The 26,300-nt window shown below is 41.2% G+C and overlaps 1 protein-coding gene across 2 annotated transcripts in view; it reads right to left on the bottom strand.

Annotated features, from left to right (window-relative positions):
- The window catches only part of TMTC2 (transmembrane O-mannosyltransferase targeting cadherins 2), a 191,346-nt gene that overhangs the window by 84,671 nt on the left and 80,375 nt on the right, over positions 1 to 26,300 (bottom strand). The window contains exon 2 of one of the 2 annotated variants that reach the window (XM_035126826.2): positions 19,572 to 20,142. The exons of the other annotated variant lie outside the window; for it this stretch is intronic. Within the exon in view, the coding sequence (XP_034982717.2) occupies positions 19,572 to 20,142 (571 nt within the window). The remainder of the gene's footprint in view (positions 1 to 19,571; positions 20,143 to 26,300) is intronic. 2 annotated transcript variants of the gene reach the window in all.

Genomic DNA, 26,300 nt, shown 5'->3' with positions numbered 1-26,300 from the left:
CCTCAACTACTGAGATTTCACCTTCCTTTTTGAGGCACAAAACTTGAATGATAAGTTTCAGAGAGAGAGGGTATCCCAAGTGAAATGTTACTTCTCCCATGTGGAAGCAATCATGTGCCCACTCCATGTGTAAGAAAAACCAAGGGTTAGCCTTATTAATCATGTAAATTACATGTGTTGGTCTCACCCCGCCCTTCTCTCTGACTCTCCTGTTTTGGAATTTGGCTTTTTCATTAATTTCCTATGTATTCTACTAAGTGGAAATTGGAATGGAGCACTATTAGAAGAAGAATGAAAGGAACAAATTAAAATTATGTGCAGGAAGTACCATTTTCTTGCTATGGGTAATGAGTATCTGACAATCCATTTATCAGCCAGCTCAATATTAAAAGGTGCAAAACCTTCAAGCAACAGTAAATTACCGCAAATGTTATACAATAATTTGATGGGCTGGACATGGGGTAGGAAGAGTCCTCCCAAAGCTGAAGATTTGTTAAATGCATGTTGTTTTAAGATTTAAGAAATAATAAAATGACATAATTATGTAATTATGACAGAATTATGGTGCTGGAAGAGACTCTTGAGAGTCCCATGGACTGCAAGAAGATCAAACCTATCCACTCTGAAGGAAATCAGCTCTGAGTGCTCACTGGAAGGACAGATTCTGAAGCTGAGGCTCCAATACTTTGGCCACCTCATGAGAAGAGAAGACTCCCTGGAAAAGACCCTGATGTTGGGAAAGACGGAGGGCACAAGGAGATGGTTGGACAGTGTTCTTGAAGCTATGAACATGAGTCTGACCAAACTGCAAGAGGCACTGGAAGACAGTAGTGCCTGGCGTGCTCTGGTCCAGCGTTTCTCAACCGCTGTTCCGCGGCACACTAGTGTGCTGCGAGACTCTGGCTGGTGTGCCGCGACGTGCGGCGACGAGAAGGGTGATTTGCATTGTCACGTGCCTGGCGGCCGCCAATGATCAGCACTGACCCGCCGGAAAGCAATATTTCTCCTCCTCTTTCCCAAAGCTCAGTGCAAACGAGCCTGGCGGCCGCCAACATACAACACTAACCCGCCAGAAAGCAATATTTGGCAGGTGTTTCTTACAGTCATAATTATAATATAGGGCGGCACAGAGTTAAATTTTTAAACTTTTTTAATGGTGGTGTGCCTCGTGATTTTTTTCACGGAAAAAGTGTGCCGTGGCCCAAAAAAGGTTGAGAAACACTGCTCTGGTCCATGGAGTGACGAAGAGTCGGACACGACTAAACGACTAAACGACAACAACAAAATGACATAAAATTATTTTGATATACTTCTGAATCTATATAGGTCAAAACATTTTAACATTCTTAATATAGCTGTTTGATCCTCAGCATACAAATCTATCACAAACTTAACAATTGATAAATGGTAGCCTCAATCAAGTGAAAGGAAGGGGTGGAGGGACAGAGATCCTTGTGGAGAGAATGGAACAGGAAATGCTTATTCCATTTCATGGTATTATAGCTGACATGGTGACTTCTTTGTTAAACTAATGTCAGGAAATCAAATACTTAGCAATCTTTTGCCTTCTGAAGGCAAGCTAATTCTAAAGTAAACTTCTAGAATGTTAAGCACCTAAAGAGTTCAATTGTTGATTCTGCACTGGAGACTGTAGGAACCCCATACCTACTATGCCATTCTGCAAAAAGCTATTTGAATGCCAGCTTTTGGAGTAATCTTGTTTAGCTTTAAATAAGAGATTTAGCCATTCCCACCAGGGAACAGACTATGGCTGAACCAGTTTTAGCTGTGAAGCAATTTGGTCTTTGTGGCTGAAAGCATTCTTTTTCCCTTCTGTTTGAAAAACAGCATATTCTTCAAAGAAAGTTGAGTTTCACTGGGTGTTTTGGTAATAATTCCTATGTATTTTGTCAAAGGGAAACTTTTTTAAAAACGTAGATATACAGATGAAACACAGGAAAAACAAAAGAAAGTGAATTTCATTTTTGGAGGGGGGAGAGTTGGAATCAATCTTCATCACGTTCTCTTTAGCAGGCTTGCTGAAGTGCAAATGTGTTTCCAGCACCAATGAATTAAATTGCAACATTCTTTTTTCCTCTGTGTGGTTCTGGTGCAACAAGCCAGCCATTATGAAATACATTCCTGTCTCATTAATGAGCTAAGCTTGGGAACCCAGCATTTTGGAAACATAAAGAGACAATTTATAATGAGACTTCAACTCAGTGGGAAGGCTGAGGACGGCAGCCTCCTCTCAAAGTTATCATAATAGAAACTCCTTAATGAGTGAAAGACCTTCTTGAAGAGACTAAAAGCACCCTACATATGAAGAGGATATATTATGTTACATGTATGCCCACCTTGCTGAGTTTCAGCTGAAGTAAAGGCCCTTTTGTGTCTTAGAAAAGCAGGCTGGTGCCAGATTTACATATATCAGAAGAAACAGGGCAAAGTTTACTGAACAGAATACCTCAAGCTCACACCTTCAAAGTGTTAAGGAACCTGCAGTGCTCCAAGGCAAAATGGAGGCTGGCAACTGACAACAATTGGGCAGAGTCTAATCATGGGGAGGCAAACTAAGGCCCGGGGGCTGGATCCGGCCCAATCGCCTTCTAAATCTGGCCCGCTGACGGTCCGGGAATCAGTGTGTTTTTACATGAGTAGAATGTGTCCTTTTATTTAAAATGCATTTCTGGGTTATTTGTGGGGCATAGGAATTCGTTCATCCCCCCCCCCAAAAAAATAGTCTGGCCCCCCAGAAGGTCTGAGGGACAGTGGACCGGCCCCTGCTGAAAAAGTTTGCTGACCCCTGGTCTAGATATTTTCAATGGGCAGAAAAAAATGGAAGCCAGCATTGTTGATCCCCAGTTCTAACCTTCAGGCTTACAGAAGCCTCCTTATAAAATATGCTGTCACTCACCCCTTGAATTGCTTACTTGTCAGGGTTGTAAATGACATGGGACTGCAAAGCCTCTGTCATGTGCCAAGAGGCCAAGTGCTACTGTGAGGCTGCCTCCAAAGAAGATTATGGTGAGTGGGTGGGGAGACCACGCTAGTCCCATCATTTGGTCAGAGCAGGAGCAACAGCATGGAGCTTCCTTCTCCTCTCCCTGCTGGAAGGGGAGGTTGGTTTGCACCCTGATTCCTCCCAAATCCTTCTCCTATTGTGTCATGTCTTTTCGTCTGTGTATTTTATTGATTGCTTTAAGCTTCTGGGGAGGGATTATTATTTTTTAGATGAACAGTGGAGTAAACATTATTTTAAAAACAATAGTTCAGCAAGAGATCTCAAGGGCACTTCTGTTCAGAATCCTCCATTTCAGGATCAATTCATATTGGTCCTTATGAGGATAAATGCCAAGGAATCTATTCTTAACTGAGGATAAGCGGTGCCCAAGGCACTTTTCAGGATATTTGCTAATGTGTGATTCAGCTCTCCTCCAGGAGCTGTTTAAGTCCTGCAGATCTGGAACACCCAACTGCCTGCCTACCTGGCTTCACCTTTACTAAATCTTGCCAAAGAAAGATGAATGGCAATCTCTGGCTTCAGTTGCCACTGCCTGCAGCTTCAGTCTTTATTGTGGCAAACCTTACACCATGAATTTCAACCCACTAAGACAACACATCATTACAGTAATACAAATATACTCCCAGATTTATTCATTTTTAATGTGCGAATTGAAATATTGAACCTTTGTCACTTTTTCAGTTGTCTGCTATGTAAATGCCTCCCCGCAAAGACAAGCAATGCTAGTGCCTCTGTTGCTTTGATGAAGACCAAATATATTTAAGGGTTGCATAATACTAATTATGGGGCAGTAGCTTGCTTTCCATGCATGTTTTGCATATATCCGGCACCAAGTTCAATTCAATGCCTCTCCACTTCAAAGGATCAGGTAGCTGGAACAGAAAAGCTTCTGTTCCAGATTCTGAAAACTTGCTGCCAGTTATGGTTCACCATAAGGGGCTGGATCAAGTGTGGAGAACCTTTGGCCCTCCAGATCTTGCTGAACTACAGCTTCCGCATTCTCATCAGTACTGTAGTGCCCATTAGCAAAGTGCAACCATATGACTTGCACATGCATGAAGGCATACAAGGATCTTCTTATGAAAACAGAGGCCTCAAATGAATTTTGCATGATTGATTGATTGATTGATTGAATTTATATACTGCCCTATACCCCGAGGTCTCAGGGTGGTTCACTATTTCAAAGTATGAGAGGCAATATAAAAGATGCTGTGAAAATCTCCTCCACAGCTAGTCACCCACTACAGATGCATGATTTGTCCCAAGCTTTTGCACTCTCTAAATTCCTAAAGGCAGCAAAGAGAAATAAACATTCAAAAGTGAGAAATGTATGTTACAGCTATCTCATTTCCAGTAGCAAAAACACCCTCGTTTTTATTTTAATGAAACCATGCTACTTACTGTTGAAAAGCTGTTGAAGCAAAATTTCCCCCAAAAAGAAAAGGGTAGCGCCTTACAGAAATGTTGAAATATACTTTCATGTAATTAAGCTTATGCCTTTAGGTGTATTCATATCAGAAGCAAAATTTTGAACACAAATGTCAGCCCATGAAGTCAACAACAGGAAGTTATGCTTTGTAATAACCCTGAATCAGGACTGGTTCCAGCAGAATGAGCTGGTTAAAGTCCTGAAGTGTACATGTTTCAGGACATATGGTGATGATAGCAGTGCTGGGGACGTTGAGATGCCTTTCCCATCTTAAAAGCAAAGATAATTAGTGCAGTGGGGAGAAAGGTTCTGTCCCAACCTTATCACTGAGGTGCTAGGTTTCTACCCGAGTTTGCGTTTCAAAAGTAAAATGCGAAGGAGTTTTCAAAAGTTACGTTCTCTCTCATCTGCAATCTGAAGTGGCACCGTTCATTCTACCACCTGTATTTAGATGTGCAGCTTCAGACTAAGTTCATGCAGAGGGATAGGCCAAAAGCTTTTAACCTTGGTTGTGAAGATCAGTGCTATCTTGGCTTTGAGAATTTGACACACATCCCATTCCTCATTTAAAACTCACACCAACACTACCCTTAAAAAAACAAAAACAAAACTGTGACCAAAATATCATTTTCATTATGCACAAGTTAGTTTTGAGTCTTCCATTGCTCTGAGTGCCTACACTGTATACTTACTACCTCATACCAGTGTAATGTCCTAATTTAGGATAGTTCAGGAATAGATCGAAATATGTCGGCTCTAGAGGAAAGGAAAGGCTGAAAAGATGGCTGCTAGGTTGCCAGCAGTCAGCCTGAGGGCAGATAAGTAGCTCTACAGTTCATTAAAAATGCCAGCATCCTTCATTCCTTCACCCAGGAGGGGTTCCCAGAAAAATAAAATGCAGAGACAACATTCTAAACACTGGCATTTATATTTCCCTAGAAAAAACATTAATTTTATAGTACATATTTACTTTGGACTGGTTGTTCTTTTGCAGATATATAAAGCACATTCAAGATCCAATAAAGCAGGGGGAATTGAGAGAAAAAACATAGGAAGGAAAAGCTAACCCCAGTTTAAGCAGACAATCAAAATCCCACATCACCACCACTCAGAGTGGCCTGGCCAATGACACTAACGACCTGAAATGTGCTTGGTTCAAGAAAGTGAACTCCAAGGGACAGACAGCACTATGTTGCGCTGTCTCGTGTTCCCAAGGGGGGGGGGGCTAAGGTACAGCAAGAGTGTAATTGGCCAACTAAATGGAAAGCAGCACTCTGAGTAGTTTGGTGCTTTGACTTTTATGACGAAGAAGTCTTGTATGTATACACAAACATGGGACTGAGCTGGAAAGCTTGCATAGGAAGCAAAAGGTTGTAAGGGCAAGCTGAGAAGCAGAGGGGAGAAGAGAAGGTCTTTTCCAATACTTGTGATGCTAAAAATCAGTTAGCAGCCCAAGCTGCTAGGAAGGTCATGGCATCTGACCTAGGAGAGGGCACTCCTCATGTTTTCATTTTGAAACTACAGAATGCACCCATTTTTAAAATGCCTGCATGAGATCATATTGACTCGAAAACATATCCACCTCTCAAAACATGTGCTTTGGCTCCCTTCCAAGAGAATTTTCTCATGCTGTCTGACCCATGGGACATAGCTGGGGTCACCCATGCACTCTTCCTCGGGGGGGGGGGGGGATATTCCAAGGTTTTTCTTTTTCTCACCCACCTTAAAAAAAAAAAGTTTCATAGAATTTTTCCCCTTATATCCACTCCCTGTTTTGTGGCAAAAATCATTGCCCTCGCTCCAAATGCCTTGAAACAACTCCAGGCCACTGTGGAGGCTGCAAAATGGCAGCCAAGTTGCCAATACAATTCCTACTAATAAAGATATTGCCTTAATAAAAGGTAAACTCGGAAAGTTGTCTGCAGACAAACGCCGGCTCCCTCAGCCTGAAAGCAAGATGAGCGCCAAACCCCATAGTTACCTTTGACTGGACTTAACCGTCCAGGGGTCCTGTACCTTACCTTCACCTTTTTTATTGCCCTATATGTATTTTGAAGCATTATCCACCAGCCCAGATGAAGCAGAAAGAACACTCTGGATGTTGTAAAATATTGGCATCTAGAAGAACACAGTTTCAGTCATGATTTATGGTGCTGGGTGGAAAACAGGGCAGTGGGGAAACACACCTTGACAGAGAAAGTTCTGTCTGTGCCCCAGGATATCCTAATGATATTCTCTGTGATTTTTGCTTTGCCTCATTTATAGTGAATTTTCTATGTGTGAACCACTGCTTCTTCTATTGCTACAGCTTAGAAGCATTCTCTTCTCTTCCCAAGGCCAAAATATAACAGGAAATTGTTTATTTTGATTCAACAACCTGGTTTAATAAATCCTGCAACCTACTGCAGACAGCATTACATAGCTTCAAAACCTACATGAGGGGCAGAGAGAACCCAATAATGAGAGAGGCCCTCCAAATTTAGAATTTATCCATGTAAACAAAAAAATGTGAGCAGTGCACAAGTATTTCTACTGTAAAATCACACTGCATGTCAACATTAAACAGCAACAATACAAACAAAAAAAGCTACTACCAAGAATTTCAAGAGGGGAAACTCTCACAATCATAACTGGGTGTGACTGAAGACCACTGTGTCCCCATGGTATAATCTTACACGGCTTCCCAAAGCTGGTGATTACTTTGTTTTTGGAGTGAAGGTGTTCCCATGGAGGGGGAGCCGCAATGGAAAAAGCCCTCCCTCCAGTTACTACAAAGTTGACCTTAGCAGACCAGACAGGCTTCATCTGAAAACCTTAACATACAGACAGGAGTATATTGGGGGAAAGTATATCCAGGTTCCAAGTTTTGTAAACCTCAAAATCAGATATAAGTACCTTAAGATTGGGATCAAAAGCAAATTAACAGCCTGTTCTTTCAAAAGAAAAATCATATGTGCATGCTAGGTCACTCCTGTCAGAGCCCCTAGCCACTGCATTGTGCACTGAAACAACCAACTGTGATGTGCTCTATCTGGCAGCCACACAAAGGGCACCTTATGATAATTAAATATTCAGGTTACCTATGCCTAGAACAAGGTGGCCAGCCTATGCCTGTCCAGAAATGGCCTTACCTGGAACACTATTCAAAGATGGGGAAAGGTTTGAACCTTTGGCGACAAAGACTATGAATCTGTTTCTTCAGAGGGTATGCAGACCTGACCAGATCAGGCAGCTATCCTAACTCCTGGAATTAGAGACCATCCATCCACAGCCACTCCATCTTATTGAACTTCAGTTACTAATTTTAACTTATTGGCTCTCATCCAGTCCACCACCCATAGAAGCACCAATTCAGAACATGCACAGCCATGCTCAGTTCAACTCAGGGCCGTCCTAAGCACATCTAGTGCCGTGGTGCAAAGGTTCCTCCAGCGCTCACTCCCTAAGCAGTAGCAGCGCGGAAGCAGAAGGGCTGCGCTTGCCTCCGGTCCCGAACCTCCAGGGGCGCCTCCGCAAGTCCCGTCAGGGGCGCTTCTTCCTGCCACGGCCCTGGGAGCCCCCCAGGCGCCACAGAGGGGAACCTTGAAGGCGTTTTCAGGCTACTGCCTCCTCCTCCCTCCCTTTCCCAAATGACTGCTGTTCTCCACCTCGCCGCAGAGCAGAGAGGGAGGCGCTCGCCAGCCCTGCTGGGGAAGCGAAAGAAAGGGCGGAGCCAGTGCGCCGTGAAGCCAGCCAGGGACGCGTGGAAGAGGCTCTTTAGTTTGCCGAGGTGCCGGCACTGGGAACTGCCGCTCTTGCGCGCTTGACTCACCCGCCGCCAGGGAGAAGTGAGAGTGGCTGGAGGTGCACGGTAGCTGGGTAAGCGCGCAGCGGCGGCCCGCCAAAGCTGGGCGCCCCCTGGTGGCCAGGCGCCCTGGCGCATTGCGCCACCCAGCCCAGGCCTAGAGACGGCCCTGGTTCAACTGTAACATACTAATGACACCATCCCAAATCCATTCCCTATCACTTCATATAGATGTTAAACAACAATGGGGAAAAGAAGATGGAGCCTTGTGGCACCTTACAGCATAACTTCCAGGGGGTCAAATTGCAGTCACCCAATGATATCTCGGATACAAGATACTCTCATAGGTAGGAATGGACTTCCTGCCTCTTGTTCCAAACCTGCAGAGACAGTCCAGCATGATACCATGGTTGATGGTATCAAAAGCCAGGGAAAGAACCAGGTAAAGCAAGAAGGGTCACATTCCCTCTGACCCACCCCATACAAAAGGTCATCCAATTTGTATAACCTTCCCCTCGCCAATCAAAGCAAAGCCACTATATATTCCCTTTCAGAATGTGATTTTCTGATATCCCGTTCCAATTTCCCATCATACCAGATGGCTTGGTTCAAATTATTTCTTTAAAAATCTATAAATGCATTGCAATCAGCAAGTTTCCTGTCAGCATTAAAGGAGATAATCCAGAATTCTAGGGGGAAGGTATAGATCAGGCTTCCTCAAACTCAGCCCTCCATATGTTTTGAGACTACAATTCCCATCATCCCTGACCACTGGTCCTGCTAGCTAGGGATGATGGGAGTTGTAGGCCAAAAACGTCTGGAAAGCTGAGTTTGAGGAAGCCTGATTAGATAGATAGATAGATGATAGAGAGAGAGAGAGAGAGAGAGAGAGAGAGAGAGAGAGAGAGAGAGAGAGAGAGAGAAAGGTAAAGGTAAAGATAAAGATAATGATATAGATATGTGGCATAAAGTTAGAAAAAGGGAGGGTCAGAAGTTACTTGAAATAAGAAAGAGAGAGGCACACAAAATTACTACCTAGAAACCATCTAAATGCTAATTAGCAGTGTTAGAGTCTTGAATACCCAAGTATAATAAATGTAAATTGTGGTATATTTAGATTTTCAGCTTGCACAGGTGGCAGCACATTCTTCTCAAAATAAAAGTGGGCATCTTAACACTTAAACCATAGCACTTAATACTAGGTCTGCACTTAATTAAAATGTACACAAACATCTGTGTTTCTCTATTTAGAGAACAGACAAAGGAGACCCACAAGGGGAAAGGGTAATTAACAGGTGGAGAGGGCTTCCGACTGACACCTTACTAAAGTTATAGCACTGACCAGCTGCCTCTCACACAGCACAGGTGGCTACTCATGGTAATTACATCCACTAACTATCTAGTGAAGTGTGCAGCAATGACATTCCTGTATATGCACACTAAGAATATCTTTATCTCTTGTGAATGAAGCTGGGAGATTTCCAAGATTCCCAGGATTCCAGGCAATAATTGGTGTCCTGCCCTTGAAAATTATCAGGAAAGCATTTCTAATTTTCACATTGAATAAGACTAGTTTTGGGAAAACTCTTATTTAAGGAAATATTCCAACTGAAAAGCATGTGAACAATAGTTTGTTTTGGTTTTCTGGGAATCACCAATGTTTTTCTCCTGATAACTTACACTAGCAGTCAAGCCCTGCTCACTCTCAGCTTCAGGTAGAATGGGCATAAGTAGACATATGGATAGGATTATGAAGATATGCAAAAGGGGTTGCAAATGACAGAGAGGAAGTACATTTGTTCATACTTTTATTTCCTATATAATAACATGGTAGATTTTCATTATATTTAATGACATGAGATACATGAGATGCAGTGATTTCCATTGCTATCCCAACATTATCTTACCCTGTGTTTAAATTCATCCACAGACAGATTCCTTTTAGCATTTGGCAATTTGCTAATCTGAATGATGCATGTATTGCAATAAATTCATTATAACCATATTAAACTTGCTTATAAGGGTCCCCTTTTATCAGTTTGTTCAAATTATCATACCATTCCAGGAACGCAAAAAACACCTTTCAAATATGGTGTCTCTTCAAACACTGATCTTAAAAGGATATTGTAATTCCCAAAGTTACTTCCCCAGCATTTTTTTAAAAAAAAATACTAGTCACACCTGTAAGCCACAACTGACTGATATTATAGATTCATAGATTTTTCTATTCATCTTCTAGGATCAGCTTAAGACACAAACCCACAATCTGAATAAAGCATGCATCATTTACTCCAGGCAATATATGCCAAAAGATTATACACTAATGTTACCAGCGTATAATAAATCACATGGAATATATTGTCAGATTGACATCTTGAGCTAATCAATAAAAGCAAGACAATGACTAACAGCTAAATCTATTTTCATGCAACCTACAACCCTTAACATAGTTCATCTTGTTAGGTGTGCCTCAGCATGATAGGGATGGAAGATAATTTAACCTTGCATCAATTCGCCAGTTAAATTCTGTAGTGATGTCAGAACCACTACATCTGCCTATGTTTCAGCTTTTTGTAATAATTATATGCTGTAATCAGTTAACGGATGGCTAGTGTAAAACCAACTCACTTTAATGATCTAGAGCAATGACTCTGACCTGACATGGTCTTTTGCAATTACTGCAGCTCATCGGTGTGTGCTAAATTACGCTGACGATGCTGCCACTCTTAAGGACATTGTGCATCCACCCCTCTTTGCTAATAGCCAAACCCATGAGATTAGACAACTTGCGCCACAAACTGCAGTAATTGTATTAGCTCCTAAAGGTATGTGCCTAATGGGAATTCTGCCTCATTTAAGCATCATGCTCTAGCTGAAGTACTTTCATCAAGCTGTCCATCATTCCCTGGGTAGGTTTTCAACATTTGCGAGCCTGCTGGGAAGAGATGTGTGGTGTTTTATCAGATGTTCCAACTTCCACAGGTCAAGTTCTGAAAATGCCAGCAAGGAAAGAGCTAGCAGCATCAATGAAACCTGAATTGCTGCTGGATATTAATCTGAATATAAACTTTCCTGCTTGTGCAATACAGTGGTACCTCTGGTTAAGAACTTAATTCGTTCCGGAGGTCCGTTCTTAACATGAAACTGTTCTTAACCTGAAGCACCACTTTAGCTAATGGGGGCCTCCTGCCGCCGCCGCGCCGCCAGAGCACGATTTCTATTCTCATCCTGAAGCAAAGTTCTTAACCCGAGGTACTATTTCTGGGTTAGCGGAGTCCGTAACTTGAAGTGTCTGTAACCTGAAGTGTTTGTAACCCGAGGTACCACTGTAGTAAATAATAATAATAAGTTTGCACACGTAGCACGGATCCTAATTCAAACACATATAGGATATAACAGGTAAAAAAAAAATTGCTAAGACTCAGAAACTGAATAGATCGCTACAATAAACTTCACAGCCAGCAATCATACTTGCTTGGCATGGATTCAGTGCTCCCATTACTGGCTAAGGGATGAAGATGAGCATAAATTCGCAGGAATCACCATAACCTATGGTGAGGCCACTATATGTTGCTGGAAGACAACTCCCATCATTCCTGACCACTGCTGGGGGTAGTAAGTGCAGGTGTCCGGCAACATTCTAAGAGCACCACATTGGTTACCTCCATCATAGCCAACATAATGGAACACCTGCTATGCATGCTGTCAGGGGGACGCCCTACAGAGAGCCGCCCCCTGACATCCTGACAAGGTCCTCACCCAGTGTCAGCACGAGCAGCGAGTCAGGAGAAAGGAATAAGGAAGGGAGCGGGGAGGAGAGAGGGCTCTGTCAGGTATCGGAGCCTCAGCGCCGCTGTGAGAGATGGCCAGGGGAGGAGGAGTCTGGAGAGATGTCGGACACAGGGCCGCCAGAAAGGAGACCGTTCCCTCCGACGTCAGAATTGAGGCGCACGCCCACCCGTAGGGCCAGGGGGCGGCACTTTGGAGTGCCCAGGCTTTTATACTGAGTGAAAACCCGGAAGAAGCCATTGTAGGGTTCTGACATGGACTAAGCAGTCATGTTTGCTGGTATCTTCGCACTGAAAATAATATGCACAAGATGTGAAGCGTCTTTACTCAAGAGTAGCCGCAACCACCTCTGACACATGCCATGACAGATCTGCTGATTTTTGACCTCTAGTACAATTAAGGGATTAACAAAAAATAGATATTGCACTGGACTTTTTTTTTTAAAGATCACCACATCTCAGAACATTGAGGAAGACAATTGGCTTAATTATATTTAAGTGGGTGTATGCCTGCAGCATTGCAGCAACCTGACTGTTCTGTATAAGCTGTTCATTTGAAGGCAGACCGGAAGCAGGCATGAGTGGAAACCATACAGCCATTCAAGAGAAGTGGTAAACAGGCTAAATCAGAAACACAAATAGGTATTAGTGCAAGAACTCCATAGCATTCCTGTCCTTTCTCTTCATCGCAGGGCTTAGAAACCCAGCAGAGCTGGTGCTCTTTAAGAGCCATAGAGATTAACTTTAGAAAGCAAGGTCACAGGAACCTTCCAGGCCACTATGCAACTACAAACTGCTGAAACAAAATTCCTTACAAAGCCATCAAGTCTTTTTACATGCAAACACTGAAACCGCACCACAAAATCCGCAAAAGTGCAGAATACAACTGGGAGTTGCATGCTAACCCAAAATCAAGCTTAGAAGTGTCAGATCGGGTCAGACTGTTGAGAAAGGTCAAGATTTATTTATTTATTTAAAAGATCATCCACCATCTAGTCTAACACACACTAACACCACTTAAAATAATCCAGAGTCTAGCAATGAAGATTTTTCTGTGAATTATATAAACTGGTTGCCAAATATCTCTAGAAAGGATCTTCCAAATATACTTTGGACTAATTTGTGTCAAATGCAAGCTCTTTGAAAATTTGGGTTTCCTTAAGGTTGTCCTTTCATGCAACATTTTGTGTCAGTCATCTAAAAGGCAACATATATTGAGAAGGAGAGAAATTCATCTGAATGCATGTGACAAGTCCACCAATACCCTGAAGAAGAGATGTGCCTTAGAATAAGCCATACTGTTCTTGAAGTTGGCAATTGGCATGTACTGTAAAGTCAACATGACAAGCAACCTTTAACACCATCTGTACAAATCCCCATGAAAACTTATATTCTCCCCTCATGCCTCAAAGAATAATTGCACCCCAGGGAAACTCTAGAGGACATTCAAATGATTTTGCTTCTTTTCTGTTACTTAAGGTTTGAGTTTCTGACAACATTATGCTTATGCCTTGTCATAAAGGGCAAATGTGTAATAGAAAATATTAATATACCCTTCACAGAATAAGCTGATTACCTTACCAGTGAACTCATTTCAAGATTTGATTACTATTGTATATGATAAACTATGTACTAATTCTTGTTAACTTAATAATGAGAAAGGATTTTTGTCAGTTCTAAAACCCTATCTAAAACTAAGAGAGGGTGGGTTAGAAACAGCTTACATAAAATGTCAATAAAATACACAGAACAGAAAAAATGAAATGTAAATGTAAAAGAAAAACCTAACTACGGGGGGGGGGGATGAAAGGCTTTCTTCAAAACAAAGAAACTCATAGAGCACTGAAATACAGCAAAAATACAAAAAATGAACAAGCTAAAATCAAAGTATAAAATGAACAGCATAACAATTAAATCGCAACTAAGTTTATATTTTGGTATGAGCTTTCGTGTGCATGCACACTTCTTCAGATACACTATTAAATTAAATCGCAAACGCAAATTAAAATTAAAATTAAATCGCAAAATTAAATCGCAAACGCAGTGCTAAAATAAGCTTCACTGCTCATTTAAACTATATAAAACAGATGTCGGGTAAGATGTTGGGTGCAGATGTTTCGCAATTGGGGCAGCCACAACAGAACATGCCCACTTTCTAGTAATCATCAGAACCAACTCTGTGTGGACAGAGCATGAAATACATGGTTCAGGGTGGCATTTCATACCATCTCCACTACCAAAAAGAGTGGTCTTCTGCATCAGTTCTGTGACTAATTTCGAAACTGAAACCCAGTGATGGGGAAACTTTCTTCCCAGGCAAAGTGGTAAGAAGGGCAAGAGACAAACAGTGGGTGGAGCAATGGGTCTTGTAAAGTAGGTAACATTCTTGCCATTCAAAAAGCAAGCAGTTTCTATACACAATCTAGGCAAGCAACAGGCATTATGTTTCAGGAGTATGTTCCAGCAAGCCAAAGCACTAGAGGAAAGTTCAGGTGTGGATTTGAGAGAGTGGCGTTGGCCAGATAAAAAGGTCTAGAGTGCTTGGGGGATTGAAGTTCTCCACCCCTTTTCAACTATGGACCTCCTTCTTCACTAAGATATTATGCCACACAACCTTCACAGCTTTGTCTGGCATTTCAGCACAGTGGCTCCAAAGCTATGCAATGAGCTTCCCACTGAAATTCATCAAACACTTAAGCTGGTGAGTCTTCACCAGTTGTTAAAACATTTCTATTTGCTCCAGCTTTCCCTGCTCTTTGATATCAGTTGAGTGGTCAGTTATTACCATTTTGATATGGTGCATTGAATTGTTGCTTTGCATTTGATGGCTTTATTCTTCACCACCTTAGGAAGTGGTATTTAAATATTTTAGATAAATAATATAATAACAGGGGAATAATCATCACAGCTCTGTACAGAGTTATTCCTTCCAGTTGTGTAATACCTGCCTTCTATAAATCAACCATCTACAGTAATTGCAATTTGTATCACTATAACTATACTACAATAGTATTTCATGCATAACGACCTGAAACACTGAAAGCTATGATGGCTTACACTCTGGCTCCACAGTTGGTGGTAGTAATGCTTCTGAATACTAGTTGCTGGAAACCAAAGGAGGGGAGAGTACTCATATCCTGCTTAAGGGGTTAATCCAAGGGCATTTGGTTGAACACTGTGAGAACAGGATGCTGGACTAGATGGGCCATTGTATTCAGAAGCCAACTTGAGTAACATTTGACTTGACATGCTGAACTGGATTTGTCAAGCCAAAACTATTCCTGGTTTCTGCTGAACTTCCCCTCGCCTTACAACAACAGAATAGTTTCCCCCAGAAAGTCTTGCCAAAACTTTCTTCTTATGTCCTTAATGCCCAGAACTGTAACAATAAAGAGCTGAGACTTCCCATATGGCTTAAAAAGAATCCTGAAAATTCTCCATTGCTCCATTTTTCACAAGACGTTTCCAAGCCAAATGGCAATGATTGTGAATGAGAAGCCCATGTCTAATCTATGTCCCAAAGTTGGAAAGCAATTTCTTAACTTCCCTCTTTCCTAACCATGTCATATTTAGCCACGGTGTAGTATTGCAGCATTGCCAACATTAACCATAGCTAATGTGAACCAGGTTCCTGCAAACCCGATTCACTTGGTTAAATTAGGGCCCTCTTGTGTTAATCATGTTTAGTAGTGCAGACACAATGCTAAGATATTTAACTGAGAGGGAGGGGACCACAGCAGCCTACAACCCTTCTACCTACTTTAGCATGATTAAGAAATTGCACTGCTAGATTTGTACTGAGACTATAGATACCAATTCTTTATCACTCCCTTTCTCTATCCTTGCTTTCTTTTCCTATCAAACGTTTGGCTTACTGAGTAGAGAACTGCCACTCATGCTATGTAGCAAAGCACCAGCTGCTGGTATAAGCCGCCCAGAGTGGCTGGGGAAACCCAGTCAGATGGGTGGGGTATAAATAATAAAATTTATTAGTAGCAGCAGCAGCAGTAGTAGTATTCAAAAGATGAATAATCATGAAAGAACCTGCTCCAGACATTTGACCTAAGTACCAACCATGGTTTTGTTTTTTAGAGAGCACCTGTTGTTCTCTAAAAGAAAGGAAGCTGCAGGCCACAAACAAATGCAAATATTTGTTCAGACTTTCACACGTTTATAATGAGATATAAATGGTGGATAAATTAATTCTCAGCTGAATAACCCTGAATGAAGGGACTCCACAAGGGAGTAATCGGTTGTGGTCCCGATCTTTTATTTAGCCCTTCAAAGTGTAAGAATCCACAAGACAAACAAAGGCCAAGTTTAACAGTTTAGTGCACTTGTGTGCGCACAGTTGTCTCCAATCACTTATGCGTAGATAGCAAAATTGGCAAGAGCTCAGGCCACATTCTAAATCTAACAATCATTTACTACAGAGCAGGTTGTTAGGAACTAATTTTTGCTAGGACACAGTCGTTTTCTAATTATGATTACAGAGTGTTGTGTTGCATAGGAACCCCTTGAGCTCAGGAGCATCGATGGGTAGTGTCACAAATGAAGACTGAAAAATCCCCAATGTCATTCTTAAAAAGCTAATTTACCCAAATGCTATGGGGATTTTATACAACGGCGCTTGATCTTTAATGATTATTGTGTTGTTAATGTTTGTGTTTAAAAAAAACAGCCAGAAAAGCTATATGGTGTGATGTGTAAAAAAAAAAAAAGTGAATGAATAAGGTTAAACATTTCATTTATCATATTGTGATATACTATCCTAAATATCTGAGTTGAGCACGTTGTTCCACTCTAGCCAATTTGCTGCAGCTGCAACAAGTCTTACAACTCAACTAGGCATTCCAAAATTGCAATGATATTTCTAGATTATTTTTCTGATACCACCTTGCAGAGTTTCATTAGGCAAGGTTGATTCTATACGTTTAAACACACCCTTTCCTTTGAGAAATGTAACTTCTGGAGTAGCAGAAAAAAGAAGGAAACTGTGGACTTGAAGTAATCTTTAGTTCAAAGTGAACGTGTGATTCTCACCCCCCCCCAGTTCAAACTTAAGGTGAAGTTTTAGCCGTGTCACTCTTAGAGCATTAGGTTTCCACAACTAAAATTAGCTGCCATATAATTTCATTAAATATGCTATGACACTGAGGGTATAACACCAGATTCAATAACAGACTGCATGATCACATTTGTGACACATTTAATGCTACAGATAACTGGAAACGTATTCCGTATGAATTACACATTTACCATTTAAAATAATAATAAGGAAAGAAACTTTTTCAATTCACATTTTGGAAAGCATGGTTCCTGACCTAACGGTACTCATAATAATGGCATGTTGTTTGGTAGCATTTCCTAACACTACGTGGTGTGCATTCAGATCAGATAATTTCTATAACAGTGACTTGAACATATAACACTAGGCATTTAGCACTACTGAATTAATAACATATCCAATAAAGAGCTAGTTTCAATGCATTTTAAATCAAAATATTGCCATGGCCTCTGCCCCATTCCCCCACCTTTTTCAAAGGCAAAGCACAAAGGCTTAAATTAGCTTTGTAGTACTAATTGGACAGAATAGTGCAATCTGCAAAGTTGATTAATGGCCCTGTTCTCAGGCTGGGAATTGCAACTGCAAAAGAATTAGGCCTCTGAATTTGCATAGTTTCTATAATTACAACCCTCTTCAAATCTCATTTCCTGGCTGAATTTTGGCTCCACATTAATGTTTTAGTACAGATCTCACTGCTGACATGCAGAATGACGGGATACACAAGTTACATGTACCTGGCAAATCAATCTAACTACAAGCAATCTACTTAACACACTAGTAGAAATTGTGGGAAGCTATTGAAGAAAGCTTCAATATAGAGTATTTTCCTCAGTCCAGTCAACACACTCTTCAAGCCAATCTTGCACAATATTGAGGTGCAAACACAGTTCTTTTCAATTTATATTTAAAAATAAAAATGAAAGTAAGAAAAACATTTTAAAAACATTTTGTATCTCTTTTAATAATAATAATAATAATAATAATTTTTATTTATACCCCGCCCTTCCCAGTCAAGACCGGGCTCAGGGCGGCTAACAACAAATAATATCAACACAAATATAAAAGAAACAATTCAGTTAAAACAACAGAATAATACAATGTTAAAATTCAATTTTAAAATTAAAAATCTACGAATAAGATAAAACCATTATAAATAAAACCTTAGGGGAGGGTAACCGTGGGGTCAGACTGCGTCAGTCCGAAGGCCAAACGAAACAGCTCTGTCTTGCAGGCCCTACGAAAAGATGACAAATCCCGCAGGGCCCTAGTCTCCTGGGACAGAGCGTTCCACCAGGTCGGGGCCAGTACTGAGAAGGCCCTGGTCCTGGTCGAGGCCAGCCTAGCCACCTTGTGACTCGGGATCTCCAATATGTTATTATTTGTGGACCGTAATGTCCTCTGTGGGTCATACAGGGAGAGGCGGTCCCGTAGGTACGAGGGTCCTAAGCCGCATAAGGCTTTAAAGGTCAAAACCAGCACTGTTACATCTTGAGATAACCCCACATTAGGTTGAAGATCAGTTCATATCACCTTTAGGCACAAGGCCAGCTGCCTATTTTTCTGGCCAGCTTAACATTTTTCATCATAGTGAGTGGCTTCAAGCATACCCACTGCAAAGCGGCTCTGTGAGAGCTCCATTGTATATCCACAATTCAAGATTAAATATGCCACCCCACAACACACATTAAAGTTAAAGGGACCCCTGACCTTTAGGTCCAGTCCTGCTCCAGTTGCAGGAGCTGGGACTGAGCAACGGGAGCTCAACCCATCGCAGGGATCCGAACTGCTGACCTTCTGATCGGCAAGCCCTGGGCTCTGTGGTTTAGACCATATGTTAGGGTTGATTAAATTACTGTGCAGAACCATGGTTCTTGCTCACATTCAAGTTGCCGTGAACAAGTAAACGCAATCTGGGCCAGTCATCTGATTAAAATAAAACAGGAACATGCAAAGACACTATGAGAGAGAGAGGGCATATGTTTATACCCCAGCGGGTCCATGTAACCCACCCAGGGGGACCGTGGCATCTTTCACATGACAAGAACTACCATAGAGATATCAACATTCTCAAAAGTAGGAGATCCAAGGTTTGTCTTTGGAAAACAGAGGGTCTGCGGTACTAAGCTAACTGGGAACCAGTGTTATATAGAATCAGTGATTAATAAAGTCAATTATTACAGGACAAAAATGTGCATCCCCCCCCCCCAATCATTGGAAAGCAAACTGTTAGAGCAAGTCAACAATAATACTTGCCCAAGAAGCATTTAGTGGGCAACACCAAGCACAGCAAGGTGGAAATGTCAGGTGCCAGCTTTAAGAAGAACCACTGTGGAATGAATTGAATTATATTTCGACCATAAGGCACCTGTGTTTTGTTTTTTAAATATGGCAGGATTGAAGTGATTCTTTATTCTTTTAGATAAACACACTTCGTCAATATGGTGCAGAAATTGATACATCCGAGCCACAGTTCTTACCTTATAGACAGCAGGAATGATTTGGTGCATTTTTAGCCTATGAAATACAAAGACGTCGTAAATGGCCGAAACTGCTAGAACAGTCACTCCTTGCTCCTTCCACAACATGCTGCAAGTGGCAGATAGCCCTGCACCCAAGATCCAGCCCCAGGTTCCTTCTGAGTAGTTCCTTCTGCAGCAGTGTTTAGTGTAACAGACTAGGGAAAGCAGGAAGAAAAGGCAAGCTCCAATATCAGCCCTTCCTACAATTCCTGCCACCGCTTCAGTGTGGATGGGATGCGAAGCAAACAGCAAGCCAGCCAGTAAGGTCCAATATCCATCACCAAACAATATTCGGGAAAAATTTGTGAAAAGACCTGTGACTGCAGCATGTAAGAGGACATTTACAAGGTGGTAGCTCCAAGGATCCATTCCTCCAATAGCATGGTTAATTCGAAAAGAGAGCGTACAGAGAGGTCGATACGACTTGTGACTCCCACTGTGAGTAAGGAGAGTGCCCCAGAAGTCATTGTAGAATATCTGAGTCCATGGCGTTTCAGGAAGAAGATCCTGGTTTGTCTTGATAGCTCGGCTAAAAAATAAGAGCAAACACAGAAAGAATCAGACTACATGACCACTACAGTCAAGATTAATAAATTAAATGCATATTATCTCTTCTTCTTTTTCCAAATTAGCACAAAAATATGTAATATCAGAGCTATTCCACTTCTTAAAATTTCATACTTTGCAATACAAGCAGTGTTAGAAGTATCTCTTCTATTGACTTTTTGCTACAATAAATTTCCATATAAATTGGCTTTTAAAACCTTAGAAACAGATGTTGTGCTGGATCCATTAAATTAAAACACCCTTCAATGGCATTCATCTGAGTCTAACCCAGAAGCAATCACTTATGAGTTGATGGGTTATAATTAAAATGTAAAAGAAATATGAGTAACTGACAAAAAAAAAGTGTGGCTTAAACTAGCAGTTCCTTACCAGTTCCAAACTAAAACCCCAACTGGCCTTTTGCACACCTATTTTAATTTACATGATGGAATTAAATTTGCTGACATGAACTAGCAATACCTACACAAAGTTACCAGATGTATGCAAATTTTTAATCCACAGAGAAATTCCTTGACAGACACAACAAATCTGTCTAATAAAGATAATTCTGCAGCCCATGTTTGACCAAGTATAGGTGGCTAAAAGTCTGTGCATTTCACAGGGACCTGAAGTCAAGTTTTGCTGGTAGCCAGTTCCATAAATTCAAAGTGACTGTTTTATTTTGTCCCTTCTAACCCCATATTTTCCATAGCAGCTTCCGTACAGGTAATGACATAGGTATAAACTCAGTTTCCTCAGCTACTGTATTATACCAGCTGAAATGAAACAGAAATGGAATCTCTCTGTGCATGTGTTTATTTTCGCATAAAAGAAATCTGTTCCTGGTGTGGGCTTATACACATACATGTAACATTTTACACAATGGTTTGGATGCAAAGTTGTTAAACTTGGGTTCCCTTCCCAATTGTTAGTTGCAAATATCTCTCTATTAGCAGGTCTATAGGTAAATCACTAAAAGGATATGTATCAATTAAGCACAAACACATACACAATACAGCCATGTGTTTCACTGGACAACTTTATCTTACAAATGGGGTGGCTGATATAGGGCTTAGGTTGGCAAAGAAGATACAAAAGGGATGTTCTCCCACTTTTTGCAAACCGAATTAATGGGAAAACAGATTTATTCAAAATTTCAGACGTAGCTATACATTTTATGACCAGAGTTCATTCCTGCAGTGATGCAACAGAAACTGAAAGAAAGAAAACATCAGAGATCCTCAGACACATTACTACCAATCCTTTTTGCCTTTTTTAAAAAAAGAGCATTACATATAAATGGATTGCTTTCAGCAGGTTTGCTCCAAATAGAAAAAAATGCGGCCATTGTTGAATTTGCTGACATTGCAAATACACCACTGTTCTGCAAAAACATACTAATACAAATCTTGGCAGTTCCATTGTCTAAAGTACATTGCTGTAACATTTTAAGAAACTTTTGTTGTATGTAGATCCTTTTGGTTTGCATATACTGTAGATTGAGGTCAGTAAAATATTTATTTTGATTTTTGCTGAGGTTGTTTATGAACTTTGCCTCCATTTCTGGTTCCACTTAACTATTATTAGAAATGGAAATTGGGGGGGGGGGGGCAAACAAAAACTTCATTTCTAGTATGTTTATTGCCCCATCATTATTTAATTTGACATCAGAATCTTCTGTTTGTGATCTCATATCCTGAAACACAAGTTTCCAGACTGAGAGACAATGAATGGGATGCTGAAAACAATCAAGGGCTGCCTCCAATCCACTACCACAGCCAAACAAGAGTGGCCTTTAATGATGGAAGACTTCACTTTCCAGAAAGTCTACACTGAGGCAACATAGTTCATTATGCTAATGAACTTCACAGGACTAGAAAATATAACCAGGAGAATTAAAAGGATTCATTTCTGAAGTTTCGCAAAATTAGGCAAACATTTCCAACAGACTTAAAAAAACAAACAAAAAATGCAAGTGGCGCTGTGGTCTAAATCACTGGGCTTGCCAATCAGAAGGTCAGTGGTTCAAATCCCCGCAACGGGGTGAGCTCTCATTGCTCTGTCCCAGCTCCTGCCAACCTAGCAATTTGAAAGCATGCCAGCAAAAAACATCCCCTGACACATCCCACTCCCTTCTTCTCTTCTACCTATTTGATTGCCCACATGGTAGGGCCCATTTGCTGGTATCCTAGAAGAGAGACCCTACCATGGGCAGATTTCCTCAAGGTCTCACTGAGGGAAGAGAATGCTGCTTTGTTACAACTGGGAATTGTGACTTGGCAGCTGGTCTCTTCTCCACAATTCACCAACGCATAGGTCCCTTTGGACCCGGGATGAGGGCAGAATCTCCTCATAGCAGGACGAGGCAAGCTAATGCATGCTCCGCGAACACGTGCAAGGAACATGAAATGGTCGCCACCTGTACACAGGTTTACTGCACTGCAGCACCACACAAATAATGGCCAGATATAGGTATTGCAGCTGGTTGGCTAGAGTTCATTTAGGTGCCTCAGTGGCTTTCCTGGTTTGATTGATCTTCCTCCATCTAAGAAAAAACATCAAATAAGAGTAGCTTCTCCAGAGAGATTCCTATGCCTTGTTTTACTTCCCCTCCCCTGGATGAAGGTTGCACAGGAATTTGTTTCATAAGGCTGAGATACCTTGTAGAAGAAAATAGGTTTTGCATTAAGTCTGTTGAGGCTCTTCAGTTTTACGGTGATGGCTGGCGGAAACTTCATGAAAATTCCATTCCACTTAAAACTATGCAACGGGTCACAGCTCAGTAGCAGAAAGCATGCTTTTGCATGTAGAAGGAACCACATTCAACCAATATGTAATTGATGGGCTTGCACATAGTATAACTGTGTATCGGTACTAAGCAGATTCAATTGTTTTACTATTCAAACAGTTACTTAGTTTCCTACTCTAAACTTTATTGAAGCTACATTTAAGAAGGAAAACATTTACAGTATTCTAAACCATGTATCCAAACTTTTGAACAAAAGTGGATGTTTGTCTACAAAAATACATTTGTTGTTAGATTCTGGGAATGGTGTACTCTAGTGGCTGCTCTCTAGGTCTGAGGCAGTACACAGGAGCATACTTTTTAGAGACTTAATATCCATGTCCTAGAACAGGGTCAGCAACCTAAGGCCCATGGGCCGGAAGCGGCCCATGGAGGTCGTTTGACCAGCCCACGAGCCACCCCTGAACTGAGTTGCCCACTCGCGTGCTGCACTAAACTGGTACAGTGTGGCATGGGGACTCTCTTCCTCAGTGCAGGAAATTGCATCTACGCATGCACAGATGCTGAAAATAAAATCAAATGCACGGTTGCTCATGCGCACGCATGATTCAGCCCACGGAGGGATCTCCACGGGACCGATCCGGCCCAGGCAAGATAAACCTTGCCGACTCCTGCCCTAGAACAAGATTAGCATCTATATGGGGTTTCTGTTTTGTGGTAACTAGCAGTCATTTCATTGGGAACAAAGTCATTTTATTGGGAACAATACTACTCTATTACTCCTTTTAAAAAAGAAAAAAGTGGGGAGGGGAGTAAAGAAGAGAGAAATACCTGGAACTACTTTTAAAAAGACAATAAATGAACAAGGAAATGTTATAAAAATGCAGTGATTGCTTACAGTTAGGTGTCTAGAAAGTAAAACACCCCCTACACACACCTGTATTAGAAGAGAATTGGGGGAAGTCACAATACTAAATCAATTCCAACTAAAAATAAAAAGGTACCAACTTATTTAGGCTTTAAAGCAGGTGAGACTAACCTGACACCCTCCAGTTGTTGTTGTTGGGCTCCAACTCCCATCACCTCCAGCCAACAGGGCCAATGGTCAGGGATAATGCGAGTTTCAGTCCAAGAACATATGGAGCTCCACAGTTTCGTCATATCTCCTTTAGAATGATGCATGCGAGGGAAGTTATTCCTTGGAGCAGTTACCAGAAAAGCCTTGGAGACTGAACAACTACAGCATCGAACGGTAAACGCTGCTATCTCAATTAAGAGGGTGCTTGCAACACCTGAACCTTACTACTTTCAGCTGTGCTGGTGTGATCAAGTGTCCCCCCCCCTTCCTCCCCAAATAAAAAGAAAAATTCAAGAAGAAACTAAGAACAAATCGTGGGAAGGTTTATTTCACCTATTAAATGTTCGTTGGCCAAATCAAAAGCAATGTTTGAAGCAGTTTCCTTAACACCTTAGCAAGTGCTACAAACACTATCTGCACAATATTTCAGGTGGTTAACTGCTGCAGGAAGAATCCGGGTTAAAGGAACCAGCAAACATTAGATCACTACTATCACCTAGTTTTCTCACGAAGATTTTATCTTCAGATTCCAGTCATTATTCCAGCATTACTAATGGGCATTTAAAACAAAAATCTGAAAGGCAAAAGTGTCACAAGGAGAGCCATTTGTCATAGTTCCAGCACAACTGGCACTTTTCTGTCAGCCACAGATAACATTTGCAGGCTCAATAAAGGAGTCTACCCCTTTATGTTTTAATGCCTGCCCATTCTGCGCATCCCAGGGGGAATCTGTGGCTTACTCATAATATCACTAATGGCTTGTATTTTTAAACATATCTTGTATTGTCAAAATGGCTAAAGGAAAGATTGGGGAAAGATTGAAAGTCAAGGCAAAGGACTTCCTTATTTCCCTACCAAAATAAGAAATCTATTTATGGAATACTGAAGTGACGATATTTGTGCATAGTGCATGTAGCTGGCTCACATTTTTTTCAAAAAATAACACTTCATAGAGATTAGGAATAATTTTGTAGTCTTTGGCCTACTTCTGTGGGCAAAACAGAAAACCAGGGCAAGCCCATAGGAAATTTTACCTGAAGTTGTGGATATCCTGAGAATTTCCTCACCTCACTTTCTACAATAGCCAATATTGGGGGGTGGGGAGGGAAAGCTTCCAAAAATGCAAGAACAACATTGCAGCAGTACAGCATCCTTAGGAAGAAAGGCGCCAGGTGACACCAGGGCAAGTTTCAGAGTAAGGTCAAGCAGACATCTACCACTGGAGATACAGGTATGTTGCGACTAGAATAGATTATCCACTTTCAGTTCTGCGATTCCGTGGACCAATTATCTGCTGAAAGTGTCAAGAGGGGGAAAAATGCTGCATTCCCACTCCAGCCTTCATCCCTTGCTTGCCTTGAGACAGATCTTCATTTACGACTCAGATGTTAGAGTTAATTCAACTTGTGCATAACAGCAGTCTGTGCCTCCTATTAACCAGAGGGGTAAGTGCAATCCGCTCTCTATAAAACTGTCTACCGAAATTGATGAGAGAAAGTGTATGTTTCAATGATGCAGGACAAAGTTGCTTGAAAGGAGAGAGATGATGATACCCACTTACTAAACCTATAACCCTAAACTGATCCAAATTATATCACTAGAGTGGTCCAATCTCTCTCTCTCTCTCTCTCTCTCTCTCTCTCTCTCTCTCTCTCTCTCTCTCTCTCTCTCAAAAGTGGCATTGCTGGTATCAAAAGTTCCACAAGTAGTTTCAGGGTTTCTTTCAGATGCTGCATGAGCAAGAAACTATGTCATTAGTACAGTTGGGTCTGATCATACTTGAGTTTAATGCTGCTGCCCAGCATAGATGCATGACAAAAGAGTCATCAAACTTAATTTATTGCTCTCCCAAAAACAAATAACGGTTTACTTACCTTGCTGTAATGGTGTAACATTTATGTTAGTTCAATTAACTCCTAATCACTACAGGGTACATAAAATGGGATACAGCTCAGATATATGACATTGAAAAATAATTTCCACCGCACCTTTCTAAACATATGTTTAAGCATCCACCAGGAGACTCAACTGCAATTATCTTACTTTTTACAGTAAACTATATGTAAAGGGGGGGGGGAGCTAAATACATTAACCTTGGCAGGGAAGTGTTATTAGAATCTGATGTTTAGAAGTCAATGAAAGCCCCTAGAAACATAATAATGCTGCCCATAAGCTCAGCAATGTTGAACTTTCAGCATTCTTAATATTGTAAGAGCTTCTAGTAGCATTTTACAATTTTTTTAAAAGTCCAAACAAGCAAACAATCAAGCACAAAGTAATAACAAAAACAGGAAGAATAAAATTACAAGATAATAAA

The sequence above is a fragment of the Zootoca vivipara genome, chromosome 10, assembly GCF_963506605.1.
Source record: "Zootoca vivipara chromosome 10, rZooViv1.1, whole genome shotgun sequence".
Lineage (NCBI taxonomy): Eukaryota > Metazoa > Chordata > Lepidosauria > Squamata > Lacertidae > Zootoca > Zootoca vivipara.
Note: the sequence above shows the minus strand (reverse complement) of the source record. Positions and strands in the feature narration are given on the sequence as shown.